The 17,196-nt window shown below is 35.7% G+C and overlaps 1 protein-coding gene across 2 annotated transcripts in view; it reads left to right on the top strand.

Moving 5' to 3' along the window:
• PKN2 (protein kinase N2) overlaps nucleotides 1–17,196 on the top strand; it is a 148,509-nt gene that overhangs the window by 58,077 nt on the left and 73,236 nt on the right. For both annotated transcript variants that reach the window (XM_070267346.1, XM_001495405.6), the window contains exon 3: nucleotides 9,583–9,737. In XM_070267346.1, coding sequence (XP_070123447.1) covers nucleotides 9,583–9,737 — 155 coding nt within the window. The remainder of the gene's footprint in view (nucleotides 1–9,582; nucleotides 9,738–17,196) is intronic.

Raw genomic sequence — 17,196 nt, 5'->3', positions numbered from 1 at the left:
TTGAAGTTTTCTTTGTAAAAATGTTGATTTAGTTCCTCTACCCATTTTTTAATCAGATTGTGTGGGTTTTTTTGTTATTGAGTTGTGTGAGTTTTTTATAATTTTGGATATTAACCTCTTATCAAATAGATGATTTGCAACTATTTTCTCCCATTCTGTAGGTTGCTTTTTCATTTTGTTGATTGTTTTTTGTGTGCAGAAGCTTTTTAGTTTGAGGTAGACTGACGTTAACTTTTGCTTTTGTTGCTTGTGCTTTTGGAGTCATATCCCAAAAACCATTGCTGAGACCAACATCTAGGGCCTTTTCTCTATGTTTTTATCTAGGAGTTTTATGGTATCAGGTCTTATATTTAAGTCTTTGATCCCTTGCAAGTTACCAACATCTATCTATTACCAGATGTTAAGGTGGGCAAGACTCCTCCTGGGTCTCCTGGCCTGTGGTACTGGATACCACAAATCCTGCAAAGGTACTTTTGTCCCTGGATGGATGTCTTATTCATTTTTTAGAAAGAGGGACAGAAAGAAGTAACGTCTCACAGTGATATCACCTAAAGTTTTATTCAGTTTCAAATATTTTCTCATTTCCATTATGTCATTGTCATTCTGATTTACTTAAAAATGTTTCTTAGTTATTAACCATATGAAGATTTTCTAGTTATTCTTTATTTATTGATTTCTTGATTTATTACAAAGTGGTCCCTTGAAATTTGCTGAGACTTACTTTATGGCCATGTATAATCAAATTTTTAAAATGTTCTGTGTGTGCTTAAAAATAATGAATATTCTCCAGTTTTGGGGGGTTATTCTTTGTATGTTTATAGGTCAGGCATTTAATTTTGGTGTTAAAATCTTCTGTATCCTTACTGGATTTTTGTCTGCTTATTCTATTAATTACTAAAAACATTGTCTTAATATTTAGTGGAATGTGGAGTTGTTACTTTCTTTTTAATTCTGTCAATTTTTGCTTTATTTTGTGGCCATGTTATTGGGCATCTACAAATTTAGAATGGATGTAGCTATCTGGTGAATTTAACCTTTTATTATTATGAAATGACCTTTTTGTCTCCAATAATCTTTATGCCTCAAAGTATCTTTTGTCTCTTATTAGTAGAGTTTGGGGATTGGGGTTATTGATTGTGTAGTGTATCTTTTTTCATTCTTTTACTTTCAGTTTTCTGTGTCATTATGTTTTGGACGTGTGTCTTGTAAATAGCGTATAGGTGGATTTGGTTGTAGTCATTTGTTTTACCCAGTCTAATGATCTCTGTCCTTCACCGGGATCATTTAGTCCGTTATATTTAAATAATTACTGACTTATTTGAGTTTATATTTAAGATCTTACTTTGTGCTTTCAACTTTTTTTTCCTTTCTTGCCATTTTTGTCTTCCCCTACTGGGTTGTTACTGTCAGATTTTTTTTTCTTTCTCTTCCTTCTTGTGTTGTGAGTTTGTGGTTAAAATGACAAGATTATATTTATTCTTGGTGTTTCCCTTCCTTTTATCTTTAATGTTATATTTAACTGTTGCTAACCTGTTCTGATGGAGAGCTGCTACTTTCTGTTGTTGTCCTTCTACTTATCTCCTTTCCTCTGGGTTTTGTAACCCCTTTCCTTCTTTTGATTTTTCAGGTATGAGGGTCTTCCTGAGCATTTCTTGAAGAGGAGGTCTTGTGGCAATGAACTCCCTTAACTTTTGTTTGTCTGGGAAAGTTTTTATTTATCCATCGTATTTGAAGGATATTTTCACTGGGTAGAGTATTCTTGGCTGCAAGTTTTTGTCCTTCAGAGTTTTGAAGATATCATTCCACTCTCTTCTAGCCTGTAAGGTATCTGCTGAGAAATCTACTGACAGCCTTATGGGGGTTCCTTTGTAGATTATTTTCCTCCGTCTTGCTGCCCTTAGTATTTTCTGTTTGTCATTGACTTTTGCAAGCTTCACTAATATGTGCCTTGGGATTGGTCTTTTTACATTGATAAAGTTTGGAGATCTGTTGGCTTCTGTCAACTGGAGTTCCATCTCTCTCCCCAGGTTTGGAAAGTTCTCAGCCATTATTTCTTTGAACAGGCTTTCTACCCCCTTCTCCTTCTCCTCTCCCTCTAGGACACCTATAATCCTTATGTTGCATCTCCTAATTGAGTTGGATAATTCTTGGAGAGTTTCTTCATTTCTTTTTAGTCTTAGTTCTCTCTCCTCCTGTCTGCAGCATTTCTATATTGCTGTCCTCCAAATTGCTAATTCTGTCCTCCATATTATCGACCCTACTGTTCAGAGAGTCCAGATTTTTCTTAATCTCCTCCATTGTGTTCTTCATCTCTAGTATTTCTGATTGGTTCTTCTTTATAGTATCAAGCTCTTTTGTGACAAAGCTCCTGAACTTGTTGAGTTGTCTATCTGTATTCTCTTTTAACTCATTGAGCTGTTGCTGACCGGACCTGGGCCCCTCCTTGTAGTCACAGTGGTCCTGTGGGGTCTCTTGTCAGCTTTGGAGACAATTGCAAGGGGGCCTCAGGCTGCTGGTGCCTACTGTCACAGACCACCTACACTCGCTCTCTCCTTGGAGTCTGCAGTGGTGTTATGGACTTTCCCAGCGGCTGGGAGCAGGTTCACCTAGATTTGCAGCTCTGTCGCTGTCAGGGCCCGCAAGATCTCACTTGTCCACTATGGGCCACAGCAGAGCTATGGGTATCTACTGCAGACTGGTTAGCTCACCCAGCTTTGCTACTTCTGCCCCAGGGCCTTCCAACCTTGTGATTGCTGGGCGGGGCCTCTCCACTAATGCTGCACAGAGGCTTTTGCTGTGGCTGCTGTGCGACTGTGGATTTTCCCCCTGGACCTCAGAGCACGCTTGCTGGGACTCCAGCCTGCCATTGCCCATTCACACGGGCTCACTGGGTGTCCTTTGCCCCCTCTTGGACACTGCCAGAGTCTGTGAGTCAGAGGCGGCTGGCAGACTGCTGCCCCGCCCGGGATCCTCCTGAATCCTGGGCAGGGCCTCTCTGCTAATGCTGAGTAGAGGCTTTGCCTGCGGTTGCTGTGGGGCCATGGATTTTCCCCCCAGGCTTAGGGGCAATCGCGGGGAACTTAGGTAGGGCTGTAGTCACCTGTTTCCACTGTTGCTCTGCCAGTGTGCACACATGCCCGCCCTTGGTACCTGGCGATGCTATGAGTTGTCCGCTGGAAGAAAGTCGCTGGCAGGTACTAGGTTGTCCGGGGGTTGGGGGTCAGAGAGTTTTCTCTTATCTCCACCTCCTCCCGGGGGGAAGTCCGTCCACCTTCCATGTATAGCAGCATGGGTCTCTCAGGCATCCTGAGATGCTGTATGGATATCCTTTGTTGACCGATGAATGTCCAATTAGTTGTAGACGAAGGGGGAGAGACAAAGAAGACGTCACTCCTTTCTTGCCGTTTTTGTAATATTTTTAAATGTCAGTCAATTATTTTGGAAGTTTTGGTTAATTTAGACAGCACACCCTCCATACTTATCAAAGGCTGTAGTGTTAATCACTATTTTTACCCATCTCCATTAAATTCACAGGCCTTAGAATGTCTCTATGTACCCATGTACTGACTCATATATTGTTATTGCCTTAATTTTAATTCTCTCTCTCTGTATATATATGTATTTATATATTCTTTCTTTTACTGAAGAAGATTGCCCTGAGCTAACATCCATTACCAATCCTCCTCTTTTTTTTTCTTGAGGAAGATTAACCCTGAGTTGACATCTGTGCCAGTCTTCCTCTGTTCTTTTTGTATGTGGGACACCTCCACAGCGTGGCTGGTGAGTGGAGTAGGTCCATGCCTGGGATCCGACCCCATGAACCCAGGTCACCGAAGCAGAGCGTGTGGAACTTTAACAACTTGGCCACAAGGCTGGGCCCTTTAATTCCATATTTTTTTAACCCTTACATGACGTGTTAAATTTATATAGTGATCATTTAAAATCAGTCACATACAGTCACGTGTCACTTAGCAGGGATACATTCTGAGAAATGAGGCATTAGGTGATTTTGTCATGCTAATGTCATAGAGTGTACTTACACAAACCTAGATGGTATAGTCTACTACACATCTAGGCTGTATGGTTGCAAATCTTATGGGACCACTGTTGTATGTGTGATCCGTCATTAACCAAAACATCGCTATGCAGTGCATGACTGTATAAGCCATTTTCTGTGTTCTTCATTTGTTACTTCTCTTTTGATGTACCAATTTGTATCACTTTTCTTCTTCCTAAAGTACATCTCTTAGCATTTCCCTTAGCATTTCTTTTTAAGTGTTTATGTTTGTAACATTCTTTCCATCTTTTTCTGATAGTGTTTTTATTTTGTCCTCATTCTTGAAAGATATTTTTATTGAGTTTTCAACAGAAGCTCGGTAGTTATATCCTTTAACCTAAAGAAACTATATTCTACCTCCTTTTAGCCTTCATTGTTGCTTTTGAAAAGTCTGTTGTCAATCTAACAATAGCTCCTTTGAAGGTACTCTTTCTCTGCCTGCTCTTAAGATTTTCTCTGTCTTTGATTTTTTGAAGTTTTACTGTGATGTGTCCAGGTGTGCATTTTTTCCCCTATATCTACTTGGAGTTGATTGAATATCTTGAATCTATGGATTGGTATCTTTCGTAAGTTCTGAAAAATTTATAGTCATTATCTTTTCACATACTGTCTTCGAATCATTTTTCTCTTTTTCTTCTGAAACACAAGATATATTTAAGTTTTTCTTTTTACCCTCTGTCTTTTAACTTCTCATTTTGTCTCATTTCCCTTTTTAAGCTTACGTATTTTTCAATACTAAGATGCTGTTTTTCTATATCTAATCTACTATTAAAGTCATCCATTAAAGTAGTTAAGAATAAGTCCCAGTACTCAAGATGCTTATAGTCTCCAAGGGGAAACAGACATGAAAATAGATCATTATAATGCTGTATAATACATATTTCAATAGGGGGAAGAAAATATACTTTGAAGACATTAGAAAGGGCACCTGATCAGATTAGGGGATGGTTAGAGGTTTCTTGAAGAAAGTAATACCTAAGCTGAGTTAACACAGTAGTATGGAGGAACACAAGTACATTGCATTTTTCGGAGATCAAAGATACAGATTTTTTTGAACTGAACATAGAATTTGACAGAAAAATAGTCATGGAAAGTTATTTGAGACCTATTCAGCATAAGTCTTTTAATGCATAGCTATGAAGGTGGGACTTTATTTGGGACCTCTTTGATCTAATATATAAACATTATATTAAAGCATTCTTATTGAATTTGTATAACATACATTTTAAATTATATGATAATGTTTAGAAGGTTAGAAGCATGAACTATTCTTGTAATATCTCCTCCCCTCCCCCAAAAGAAGCTGGTTGGATAATTATAGCAATAGATGTAACAAACAGAGATTTGTTCTTATTCTTAATCATGGGGTATAGTTTTTTTAAGTGGCAGAGTATGAATTTTAGAGTAGATTCAACATTTGCTCTTATACTTTAAAGGCAGTTCTTACAGTAGAAAAATAGTTTCATCTTATAGAATTTTTAAAAATTGCTGTTTTGAATGAAGAGAACATTAATGAGGAGTTCTGGTTACCCTTATTTTGAAATAAGTTGCACTATAAAGAAAAGTAAAATAAATGTATTGGCAATCATGTTTTATAATGCTGTAACTTACCATAACTTAGAAGAAAGAAATCTGGAGAGAAAAAAAGTATCAGGTTAAAAGGGAAAATAGGTGAAATCTGATGAAGACAGTAGAATGTTTCTCTAATTTCTAAATGAGTAAAAAGTGGACTTTATAAAACAAGATATAACTAAAGTGTATTTCTGCCATGGCATATACTTTTGTGACCTTTGCAAATTGCATAACTTCTCTGAGTTTCAGGATTTTTTTATTTGTAAAATGAGTTTATATTACAAACCTTTGTGAGTTCATTTGAAGATTAAATGACCATAAATACCAGCTACTTAACTGAACCCTGACATGTAATTTTATTGAGCCCTGAACATTGGCCTAAGCACTATGCAGGCTTTATCTTCACAATAACCCCCAATTTGTGGCTGAGGAAACTGCAACACAGAGATGCTAAGTAAGTATATGATCAAGACCACACCAGTAAGTAGCAGCCACAAGATTTTTACCCAGGCATTCTGACCTCAAGAGCCTAGACTCTTAACCATTGTGTTATTTCTTAGGTTCTTGTAATCCTTATTAAAACTGAGGACATACTTTTCCATAAAAACAGTGTTAGATATTATAATATTATTACAAATTAACAGACTATTAGAATCAATAGATATTTCAGTGTCTTAGTACAACTGCTTTAATGTGCAAGAATTTCTTATATAGCGTCTTTAGCAAATTGTAATCTAGCTTCTATGTAAATGCTTCCAGTGACAAGAGAGTTTGTTATGTTTTGAGGCAAACCATTTCATTGTTAGATAACTTGAAATGTAAGGAATTTCTCTTTATCCTGTGATAAAATTTTTGCCCTCACTACCTTTACCCATTGGTTCTAATTCCCTGCCCTGTGGGCAAAAAGTAAGTGGACAGCTTCTTTCATAGACAAATGTTTAAATGTTTAGCTAAGAATCATTTCTGTTTCTCATCATAGGCTAAACAGCATAACAATTCTACAAACAACACATTTCCATATTTTTCTTAACTGAAGGCCTTCTCCTCTGAATGCATGCCAGTTCTTTTTAAAAAGCGTGCTTAGTATAAATTAACTTTATATACGAAATTTTGTGTGATTTTGATTTCTTATGAGAGTCTTCTATCATTTATGTAAAAGAATAAAGAAAAGAAGAAGACTTAACTGTTCACAGATCTGAATACACTTAACTATTCAGTCATTGCTATAATGTTAAGTTCATTTATAGACTCAACAGAGATAAACTCTCACTTCCTGTGGTGACTACTACTAGTTCATGCTTGTTGCATATTTACTATGGACCATGCACTTTTCTAAGCTCTTTACACATAACTTATTTAACCACAATAATCCTGTGAGGCTGATGCTATTTTCAGTATATAACAGATGAGAAAAATGAGGCACAAAGCTGTTAAATAACTTAGCCCGTATTACATGGTTTGTACTGAATCCCAATGCCAAGACTGAGATTCAAACCTAGACTCTCTTAACCACTATATACTATTTGTGTGCCTTAGTTTGGGCTGCTTTAACAAAGGGCCATAGACTAGGGGGCACAAACAACAGGAATTTAGTGCTCAGTTCTGGAGGCCAGGAATTCCAAGATGAAAGTGCCAGCACAGTCAGAATTCTGGTGACAGCCCTCTTCCTGGTTTGCAGACAGCATCTTCCTGCTGTATCCTCACATGACAGAGAGACCTCCCTCGTGACCTAACAACCTCCCAAAGGCCTCACCTCCAAATACCATCATATTAGAGCTTCAACATATGAATTTTGGGGGGACACAAACATTCTACTCATAGCAGTGTATTAAGTAGTGCTCTTGTGAACCTGATCTGAAAACTTATCTTATCTGAAAACTTTTATGTCAGTTGTCTATAAGAGTATGTATTGAGGGGCCAGCCCCTGGCCGAGTGGTTAAGTTTGCACACTCCTCTTAGGAAGCCTGGGGTTTCGCAGGTTCGGATCCTGGGCACGGACCTGGCACCGCTCATCAGGCCATGCTGAGGTGGTGTCCCACATAACACAACCAGAGGCACTCACAACTAGAATATACAACTGTGTACTGGGGGGCTTTGAGGAGAAGAAAAAGAAGATTGGCAACAGATGTTTGCTCAGGTGCCAGTCTTTAAAAAAAAAAGAATATGTCACTGATAAAATCAGCTTTTAAAGCAGTTCATTTTTAATTTGGGAAATTCAGTTATAATAGAAACCTTTCTTGAGTTTGAATCCCAGCTAATAACTGTGACTTTGCCTGTTTCCTAATGTGTAAAATGTTAGATAATATCTGTCTCAGAAGGTTACTTTAAGGATTAATATACATACATACACATATTTACGTGTGTGTATATATAATTATACTGTTATATATGTAAGTATGCACACATACACAGGATCTAGTATAGTTGTTTACAAGGCATCATAGCACAGCAATTAAGATAGACTTTGACACAGAAATGACTTAACTCTCTGTATGATCTTGAGCAAGTTTCTTAACTTTTCTGTACCCTAGTTTTCTGTAATATGGGTGTAACATTTGTTATAGGGTGGTTATGAGAATTAGTGAGTTTATAAAAGCACTTTGATCAGGACTTATGCTTTGTAAAGTAGTATATAAATGATAAAATAGTATTATTTTACGTGAGTATGTAGCATAACATCTGTATTTTTTTAAGTTCATTAACAAATTATGTTAAATGTTTTTGAACTAGTGAATGTTTTTAAAGGAGTATAAAACCAAACATGAAACATAGGCATTAAAATCAGTCACACCATCTTTTATTGTGGAAGAGGGGAAGGAACTCTGAAACACAAAGGTTAAGTAACTTGCAGTTTAGGCAGTTTTCCAGTGATTGCCAAGTTACCTGTAACTAAACCAGGTTTAGTACTCTAGTCTTCTAGCTTTTCTTTCTTTCTTTCTTTCTTTTTTTTTTGGTAAGGAAGATTGGCCCCGAGCTAACATCTGTTGCCAGTCTTCCTCTATTTTGTATGTGGGATGCTGCCATAGCATGGCTTGATGAGCAGTGTGTAGGTCTGCACCTGGGATCTAAACCAGCAAACCCTGGGCTGCCAAAGCAGAATGTGTGAACTTAATCACTATGCCACCAGGCTCGCCCCCTAGCTTTTTTTTTTTTTTCGTATAAGCAAGGGACCTAGTGTGGCTAAAACACAAAATAATGAGCTTTAATATGAAGAATTTTGGTTATGTGGTAGAATTATTAGAAGTGTTTCAACAATAATGGAATACCTGGAAGACTTAGCATGTTCCACTTGAAGTCTTTGTTTCTGTTTTTGTTTTAAAATAGAAGCACCACAGTATGTTTTATGAGAAACCATGGACTTGAGTTTTTGGTCTTCCTACACCCCATACCATCAATGTGATATCAATCCATCAATATCCTTGAAATATTTTCCATTGCGACTGAACATCCTCATAGTAGAAAACAAAATGTGAAGGCTTTTATGCGTATGCTTAGGCTATTATTAGTTAATGCTAGCATTGTATTTGAAGCACCCTTAGTTCTCTTTACAGAGAATTACTTTAGTGGAATTTGTATAATGTTTGAATATGCTTTGTTCTCTAACCAATCAAGTAGTAGTAGGGAATTTAGTTTAATTGTTGAATAGACTAATAAAGTTGATTTGATTTGGTTTGGAAATAATAGTGTTGGAAAAGCATTGGACAGTGATCTAATAAAGCTTCAGACTCAATTTAATCACTTTTGCAGTATCCCTGGCAGATGGTCCTGCAACTCTACTTGAGTATTTTCTTGGCTTGAATTCTTGTATTATCTGTAAGCATAAGGAGATTGCATTTAGATGACTTCAAGCTCATCTGAAACCTTATAATTCCTTATTCTTTGAAAATGTTAACTTCCAATTCTAAGCAGGAATTGATCCTTGTAAGAAATTTTAACATATATTTAATTCACAGATTGCCCAAGGACTCCAGATACTCCCAGTAGTGACCCTCGTTGTTCCACTAGCAATAATAGATTGATGGCCTTACAGAAACAATTGGATATAGAACTTAAAGTAAAACAAGGTGCAGAAAACATGATACAGATGTATTCAAATGGATCTTCAAAGGTAAGTACAGTAAATAAATGTAAGCATATATAGTTAATTCTCATTATTCACAGACTTCGTATGTGTGAATTTGCCTACCTGATAAAACTTACATGTGACTCCAATGTCAGTACTCATGACACTTTCACAGTCATTTGTGGACAGTCTCACAAAGGGGTAAAAAATTTGAGTCATCTCATGTGCATATTTACAGCTGGGGTCAAACAAGGTGACGCTCTGCCTTCTTGTTCAAGCTCTTATACTGTAAACAAGTATCCTTTTCATAGTCTCTTTAATACCACACTTTTTTCGCATTTTTGTGCTGTTGGTGATTTTGCTGTTTAAACACTGTATTATTATTTCTGTGACCATTTTGGCCTCCAACTTTGAAAGTATCGACTATAAAGCATGTTGGAAACAAATGGCTTTTAAAATACTGTTTTAAAAATTGCTGATTCCTACCCAAACCAATCGATAAAAAATTTGGCTGTATGAATAAAGGCTACCCAGGAACTCTACACATTTGCAACTTTTCTGTAAGTCTAAAATTATTCTAAAAACAAAAGGTTTTTGTGATTAGTGATTGTTTGGGCTAGACCTTTGTGTTCTTGGGGAATCTGATATGGACATATAACTCCTAATTGAAAATCGGAGTTATGGGGAGCAATTGTTGCTAATGGGAATGTGTCCTTGTTCTGAGGTATAATGTGGAAAAGAAAATGTTGGGAACCACTGAACCATATTATCATGAAGGTTCTTTCCAATCTAAGGTTCTATATAGTTTTATAATTTCCGAAAAGTCTTAGAAAGGTGAATTTATTATAAAATCCACCTTTCTACTCTCATTTATTTTAAATATTCTTACCTCTGCACGTCAGTGTTTCTTCCATATTTTAATAGATATATCTTAAGTAATTTCAGAATGAAAGTTATTAGGTATTTTTTTGTCAGTTTAAGAATTTGAATTCGGGGGCAAAGGGGAATCTTTGCTTGGAGCCATGCACCCTACCTACTCATCTAGATGAAATTTGGGAAGATACTGAAAAGAGAGAAAAGTGTATATGTTATAAATAAGGTTTTTTAAGCATAATTATGAAAATTAGATTGTATGCCATCTTTGAAAAGAATTTTTTTATTTTTAGAGAAATTGATTTGTTTCTACTTGAAACATTACTTATATTTTATGATACTTGATAGCATATTATTTCACTAACTTTGAACATTTATTATGAGGTTGGTAGATCTGGGGGTTTTTGTTATTATTTTTATTATTGACCTTTAGTTTTAGAGATTTTTCATTTTTATCAAATATTATTTTGGACTTTTTTTTTTTTTTTTTTTTTGGTGAGGAAGATTGGCCCTGAACCATCATTTGTTGCCAGTCTTCCTCTTTTTGCTTGAGAAAGATTGTCGCTGAGCTAACGTCTGTGCCAGTCTTCCTCTATTTTGTATCTGGGATGCCACCACAGCATGGCTTGATGAGCAGTGCGTAGGTCTGTGCCCAGGATCCGAACCCATGAACCCTGGGCCACTGAAGTGGAGTGTGCAAACTTAAGCACTACTCCACTGGGCCGGCCCCTATTTTGGATATTTTTTTAAGGCAAATACTGTATTCTTGAAACTCTGAGTGCACCATATTATGCTGAATGTTTTCAAATTAAATTAGGCCAGTTACCACCCTCTGGAGTAAAGTGTTTTAATCTAGGGTTAATGTATTAGATTGAGAGGTTCATGAACACTTTGAAGTTATAGGAAAAGTGAGTCTTTATGTTCGTAGGTGGATGAATGAGTGGGCCATAGGTTTCACTGTATTCTCAAAATGGTCTGTAAACACCACCCCCCCTAAAAAAATTGAACAGTGTTATGGACATACTAAAAGTAAAACAGATAACTTATGATAACCACAGGTTCAAAATGAACAGGGCTGTGAGCAGCCTGATAAAAGAAATAGATAATTTTCCACTGGCCTTTTGTTTTTAATTAGGAGATTCATTAATTTGAGAAGGGGTCAAGTGGAGGTCCAGAGCATACTAAGAGCTGCTGTAATCTCTGAGATAGGCCTGACAGTTATTTCTGTCTGGATTTGATTTTAACTGTTTTCGTTTCTCATCTTTAAACCTCGCAAAGGGTCAAAATATATCTTTATGAGATTATGTAAAATTGTAAATTGAAGTTAGGTGGGATATTAATTAATGTATTCATTAAGAACTTAACAGTTTAATAGCTGTTATGCTAGGCTCTGAAGTATGAATATACTAAAGATAGTGCCTTATGCACAGTAGGTACTCAACAGATAATATCCTGTTTTTAAGAGGTCCACTATCTAAAAAGGAGATGTCACTTGTAAATAAATACAATATATAATAGTGGTATGTTCAAGTTACTTTAGAAGGACAGTGGAGAAGAATCACTTAACTGCTAGAAGAAATCATTAAAGTCTTAGTGTAAGATTTGAAAGATGGCTTGGAGTTCAAGAAGGAATTACTTTTCTAGGGATGGTGATATGGGTAAACCCAATAGGTACAAGGTAGGCAACTGTGGAACAGCATGTGGCTTGTTCTAAGAACTGAAAGTGCTTTCATATGGCTATAGTAGAAGCTCTCAACTTATTTCTTATGCAGCATCTCCGAGGGTAGGTAGAATGCACTTCTAATAGTAAGAATCATCAACTGTAGTATTCATGTCCAATAAAAGGGGGAACAAATCTGAATCTCCAGAAAGGCACATTTTATTTAGAAAAGTCCTCCAGGTGATTCCAACAGGACTTTTTTTCCATTCCCCACCGTTAGAGCTTTAAGTGAATAAGGTATATTAAGTGGTGTAGCATAATTGAAAGACAAACCAGATTATAGAGTACTTTGGACAAAATAAAGCAGTTGAGATTCTCTTATAAGATATATATGAAGCTACTGAAAGACAGTTAGCAGAGAAAATACACGATGAGATTTAAAGTTTAGAAAGTTCACATATATCTTCCTCAGACTTGAAGAATTAATTAGAGAGTCTACAAGCAACAAGTTTAAGTACGCTTTTGTAGTAGTCCAGGTTAAACACACTTCATTCCTCTTGTAACAGCAATGAAAGCAAAGAAGACAGAGTCAAGCTATTTAGGTAGAATGAATATGAGGAAGAAGGCAGGGTCGAAGATGATTCTTAGATTGGTTGTGTGGACAGACTGGTGAATGGTGGTGCCCTTCACAGTGATAGGGAGCAATTTTAGGAATAAGGATGATTAATTCAGTTTGGTAGTAAACAGTTATCTTCAGAACTCTGGTTATTGGATTCTGTATGATAAAATTATTACCCCAGTATGTGTTATAGCCAGAGTTGTCATTTTAAAAGGTGGGTCAGATATTTTCACACTCTTGTTCCAAACCCTTCAGTGGCTTTCTGGCATACTTAGAACAAAATCCGGAGTCCTTAGTATGACTCTACAAGTTCATACATTATTTACTCTGGGCTGCCTTCTGATCTTATCTTCTAAAACACTTTCGTTCTTTCTCATTACACTCTAGCTGTGTTGGCTTCTTTCCTAGGCCTTGAACATACCAACCACTCTCTTATCTTAGGGCCTTTGCATTTACTGTGTTTCTGCCCTAGATGTCTGTTCCCTCAAGTAATTTCATAGCTTTCCCCCTCACTTCATTACAGTCTCTTCTCAGATCCTACCGCTTCAGCAACCTCTTCACTACTATCCTATGTAAAATAGCAACCCCTGTCTCTACTTATCCCTTTCCTTGCATTACCACCACCTGAAATGATGATTTATACAATCAATTTCTTTATTACCAACATTAGAATGTAAATTTCATGGCTCTAAGTATTACCATTGGTTTTCAGAATAATCTCTGAGGGCTTGATAAGACATGTTGAAGAGATGTTTCCTGTTCGTATATTCAGATGACAAACCAAGCTATTTATTAAAATTTGGGGTTCTTCTAGCCTTTAGCACTTTTTTTCCCTTTTTTAAATACTCCCAAGTCTTTTCATACTTTCTCCTCGTTTGAAAATACCTGACCATCTATCCAGGTCTCCTTCTCCCTAATCTTCCCATCTTAACATATTCCAACCTTATGTATATCAACAGCCCACAAAACCTTTCTGGATTCCCTCAGCCAAAATTGATCCCATCTTCTTTTAAATTTTTATTTGGTTGCTTTTAACATTCTGATACATGTAATAATTATCAGTATCTCTTCAAACTGTAAGATTAAAGGGTAACATCCTAACTGATTAATCTTTGTATTTTCACTCGTTATGACAATGTTTAACACATGGAAAGTAAACCATAACTGTGTGATGGAAAAAGAAAGCTGTGTGTGTGATGTCGTTTGTTATAATATCCCACTATGACTTGCAAAATAAAGTTATTTTTTATAAGATAAAAAATATTATATAGTTTGAAAATATACAATTTGTTATTTTTATTTATAATTGTAAAAATGTACATTTGAAATATAAATATCAGGCATTATAAAATGCTAATTACTAATAGTCAGCTACTTTTAACTAGTCTTAGGTTGGACCATATGAAATTGCTGTTTTTTAGTTCAAAATCAGATATTGATATTTTCATATAGTTCAACCTAATATACATGTAAAAGTCTTCCCAAAGTCTTAATATAAAAGCCAGTATTTCTCTAGTACATAAAGCAGTTCATATACTTTGGGCCTACCTTCTCTCTTGCCTCAAATACTTTAGATGCTCAGTAAAAAATCTCTTGAATGCTTGAAAGCATAAAACTGACAAAAATTCACTGAATGCTGGAAAACATAAGACTGACATGTAGTAGCTGTAAACTGCCTGTGACAGGTAATATCCAATATTAATTTTAAAAGCCTTCATCACACTTTGACATCTGTGCAGATATTCCAGAAATCTATATGGGAAGATTCACTTGCTTTTGTAATGAAATACAAATGCTCTTCCTTGCATGTTGAATTGAAATAGTTAAAAAAGGAGTATTTCCAAAGAAGTAATGGCTGTGCTACTGTCCTTTTACATATTGGTAGAATAGTAGAGTAGCTTAACTGAAAAGCATAGTATTATGTAAATAGTTTACTTAATATTTATACTTTTACATCAGAACTTCATTGAAATAAGACAATTAGTCATTATTTTTGTTACTCTAGAAGAGAGCATTTTAATGCCAATCATATGCTAGGTAATATAATTTTAGTTTTATCTAATACTTGCAAAAGCTATATATTTTAGAGAGTGATATCTTCATTTACATAATTTCTTCAAGAAACCTAAAGCTTGCAGAAGATAGGTAACTAACCCAAGATTATGTATAATAAGATTTGGACCCAAGTCTATCTCATTGCAAAACATAGTTGTCCCATTAAATTAGGAGCTTTGGAATACTAAATTTTCCTCTTACTCTGATCTGGTCTCAAATAGAAAAGTTATTTCAAATCTTCAGTTTGTCTGATGTTCCTAATACTAGATAGAAGGAGGAATTAAAGTAAGAGTAAAGTATTTTCATTTTAACTTTGGAAAGTGAATAGATGTATTCATAAAAGCATATATAATAAGTCATGACAAACACCAAATTCAAGCTAATATCCTTAATGGTAAAGCATATTTAACAAAAATTGTGTGTCTGTGTGTGTACTTCATGGTATAAATTAATATTTAAGGGACTTAGTAAACTCTTTGAGCCCAGCTCCTTCATGAAACCTAAATACTTTAATAAAGAACGAAATCTGACTAGAAGCTCTTTCTTAAATGACTGACTTTGGGAGGAGGAAAGAAATGGAAGAAAAGTTCGTAAATTTGCTAATTGCTTTTTTCTCTGCTGCATATCAACCTAATTTGATGTTTAACATAACATATTTTAGCTCATTTTCCTTTTTTCCTTACACAATAGTAATAGTCTCTCCCACCACGTATATCTCCATCTTCCCCTTTATTCAGTGTTATAGTATACTCTGTGTTTGTACATGATTTATTGAAATGGTGCTGCACACCCAATGCTTGTCTCTTTGCTTCTAGTCTTGAGTCTTTTGGAGAATATAAGTTGATTGTATGCTATTTTATTTCCGAATTAATACTGACTGCCTTAGTGATAAAATTAGAAATGGTTAAATAATATGCCAATAAAATAAAATTGGCCTTTCTTGTAAGTGCTTCTTAACTTGATGCTTAGTTTCATCATTTCTGTTTTTTGTGGATTGAAGCCTGCTAGACTTTGACAACTAATATAACTGTCTAAGAAGGAGATGGCATTAACTTCTGTTACTTGTCTCTTATCAAACTTTTGAAAAAATTCCTGTACAGCTATACCTCAGAGGTATTGCAGGTTCGGGTCCAGATCACCACAATAAAGCAAATATCAAAGTTAAGTGAGTCACATGGATTTTTTGGCTTCCCAGTGCATAGGAAAGTTATGTTTATGCTATACTGTAGTCTCTTAAGTGTGCAGTAGCATTATGTCTAAAAGGACAATATGCATACCTTAATTAAAAAATATTTTATTGCTAAAAAATGCTAACCATCATCTGAGACTTCAGCAAGTCATAATCTTTTTGCTAGTGGAGGGACTTGTAAAAAAACGCAATGTCTTTGAAGCGCCATAGAAATGAAGTATGCCTGTATTAGTTTTGTATGGCTGCTGTAACAAATTTATCACAAATTTGGTGGCTTAAAACAACACAAATTTATTATATTGCAATTTTGTAATTGAGAAGTCTGAAGTAGATCTCACCGAGCTAAGTTCTCTTCTGGAAAGCTGCTTTCTCTTCTGGAGGATGTAAGGGAGAATGTGTTTCCTTGTTATTTCCAGCTTCTAGAAGCTGCCCACATTCCTTGCCTCATGGCCTTCTTTGTCTATCTCTGAAGCCAACAATAGCAGGCTCAACTCTTCACACATCATTCTGACCTCCTCTTCTACCTTCCTCTTCCACATTTAAGGACCCTTGTTACATCGGGCCCATCTGGATAACCCAGGATAACCTCTGTATTTTAAGGTTGGATGATTAACAACCTTAATTGCATCTGTTATCTTAATTCCCCTTTGCCATATAAGGTATCATATTCATAAAGTTCCAGGGATTAGGATATGGACATCTTTGTGTGGGTCGTTATTTTGCCTACCACAATTCCTAAAATGGTAAGTTTTTTCTGACTCTCTGTCAGTAAGAGACACTGTTACTGGAACTAAACTGAAGTACGACAGTAACATTATTTCACTTAGTTCAGGACCTTTCTTGAAGTCTTAAGAGATGACAAAAGTTTATTCACTATAACTTCCTCCCTAACTTTATTGAGAAGGTCTTATTTTTTGACACTTAAGAATTTCTAATGACCTTTCTCGTTGTCACCAGTGTTGACAAATGCTGTTTCCTGTATCAGAATTTAAGGGAACACAAATACTGTCTATGATCAACTGTTTTAAAAATTTGCCTACATATGTGAAGCTCCATGAAAATTTAACTGTATTGTAATGGGAGAGGAAGAGATTTTCTAAAGTTTTTA

Source organism: Equus caballus, chromosome 5 (genome assembly GCF_041296265.1).
Source record: "Equus caballus isolate H_3958 breed thoroughbred chromosome 5, TB-T2T, whole genome shotgun sequence".
Taxonomy (NCBI): Eukaryota; Metazoa; Chordata; class Mammalia; order Perissodactyla; family Equidae; genus Equus; species Equus caballus.
The sequence above is the reverse complement of the archived record's forward strand: the minus strand, read 5'-3'. Positions and strand labels throughout refer to the sequence as shown.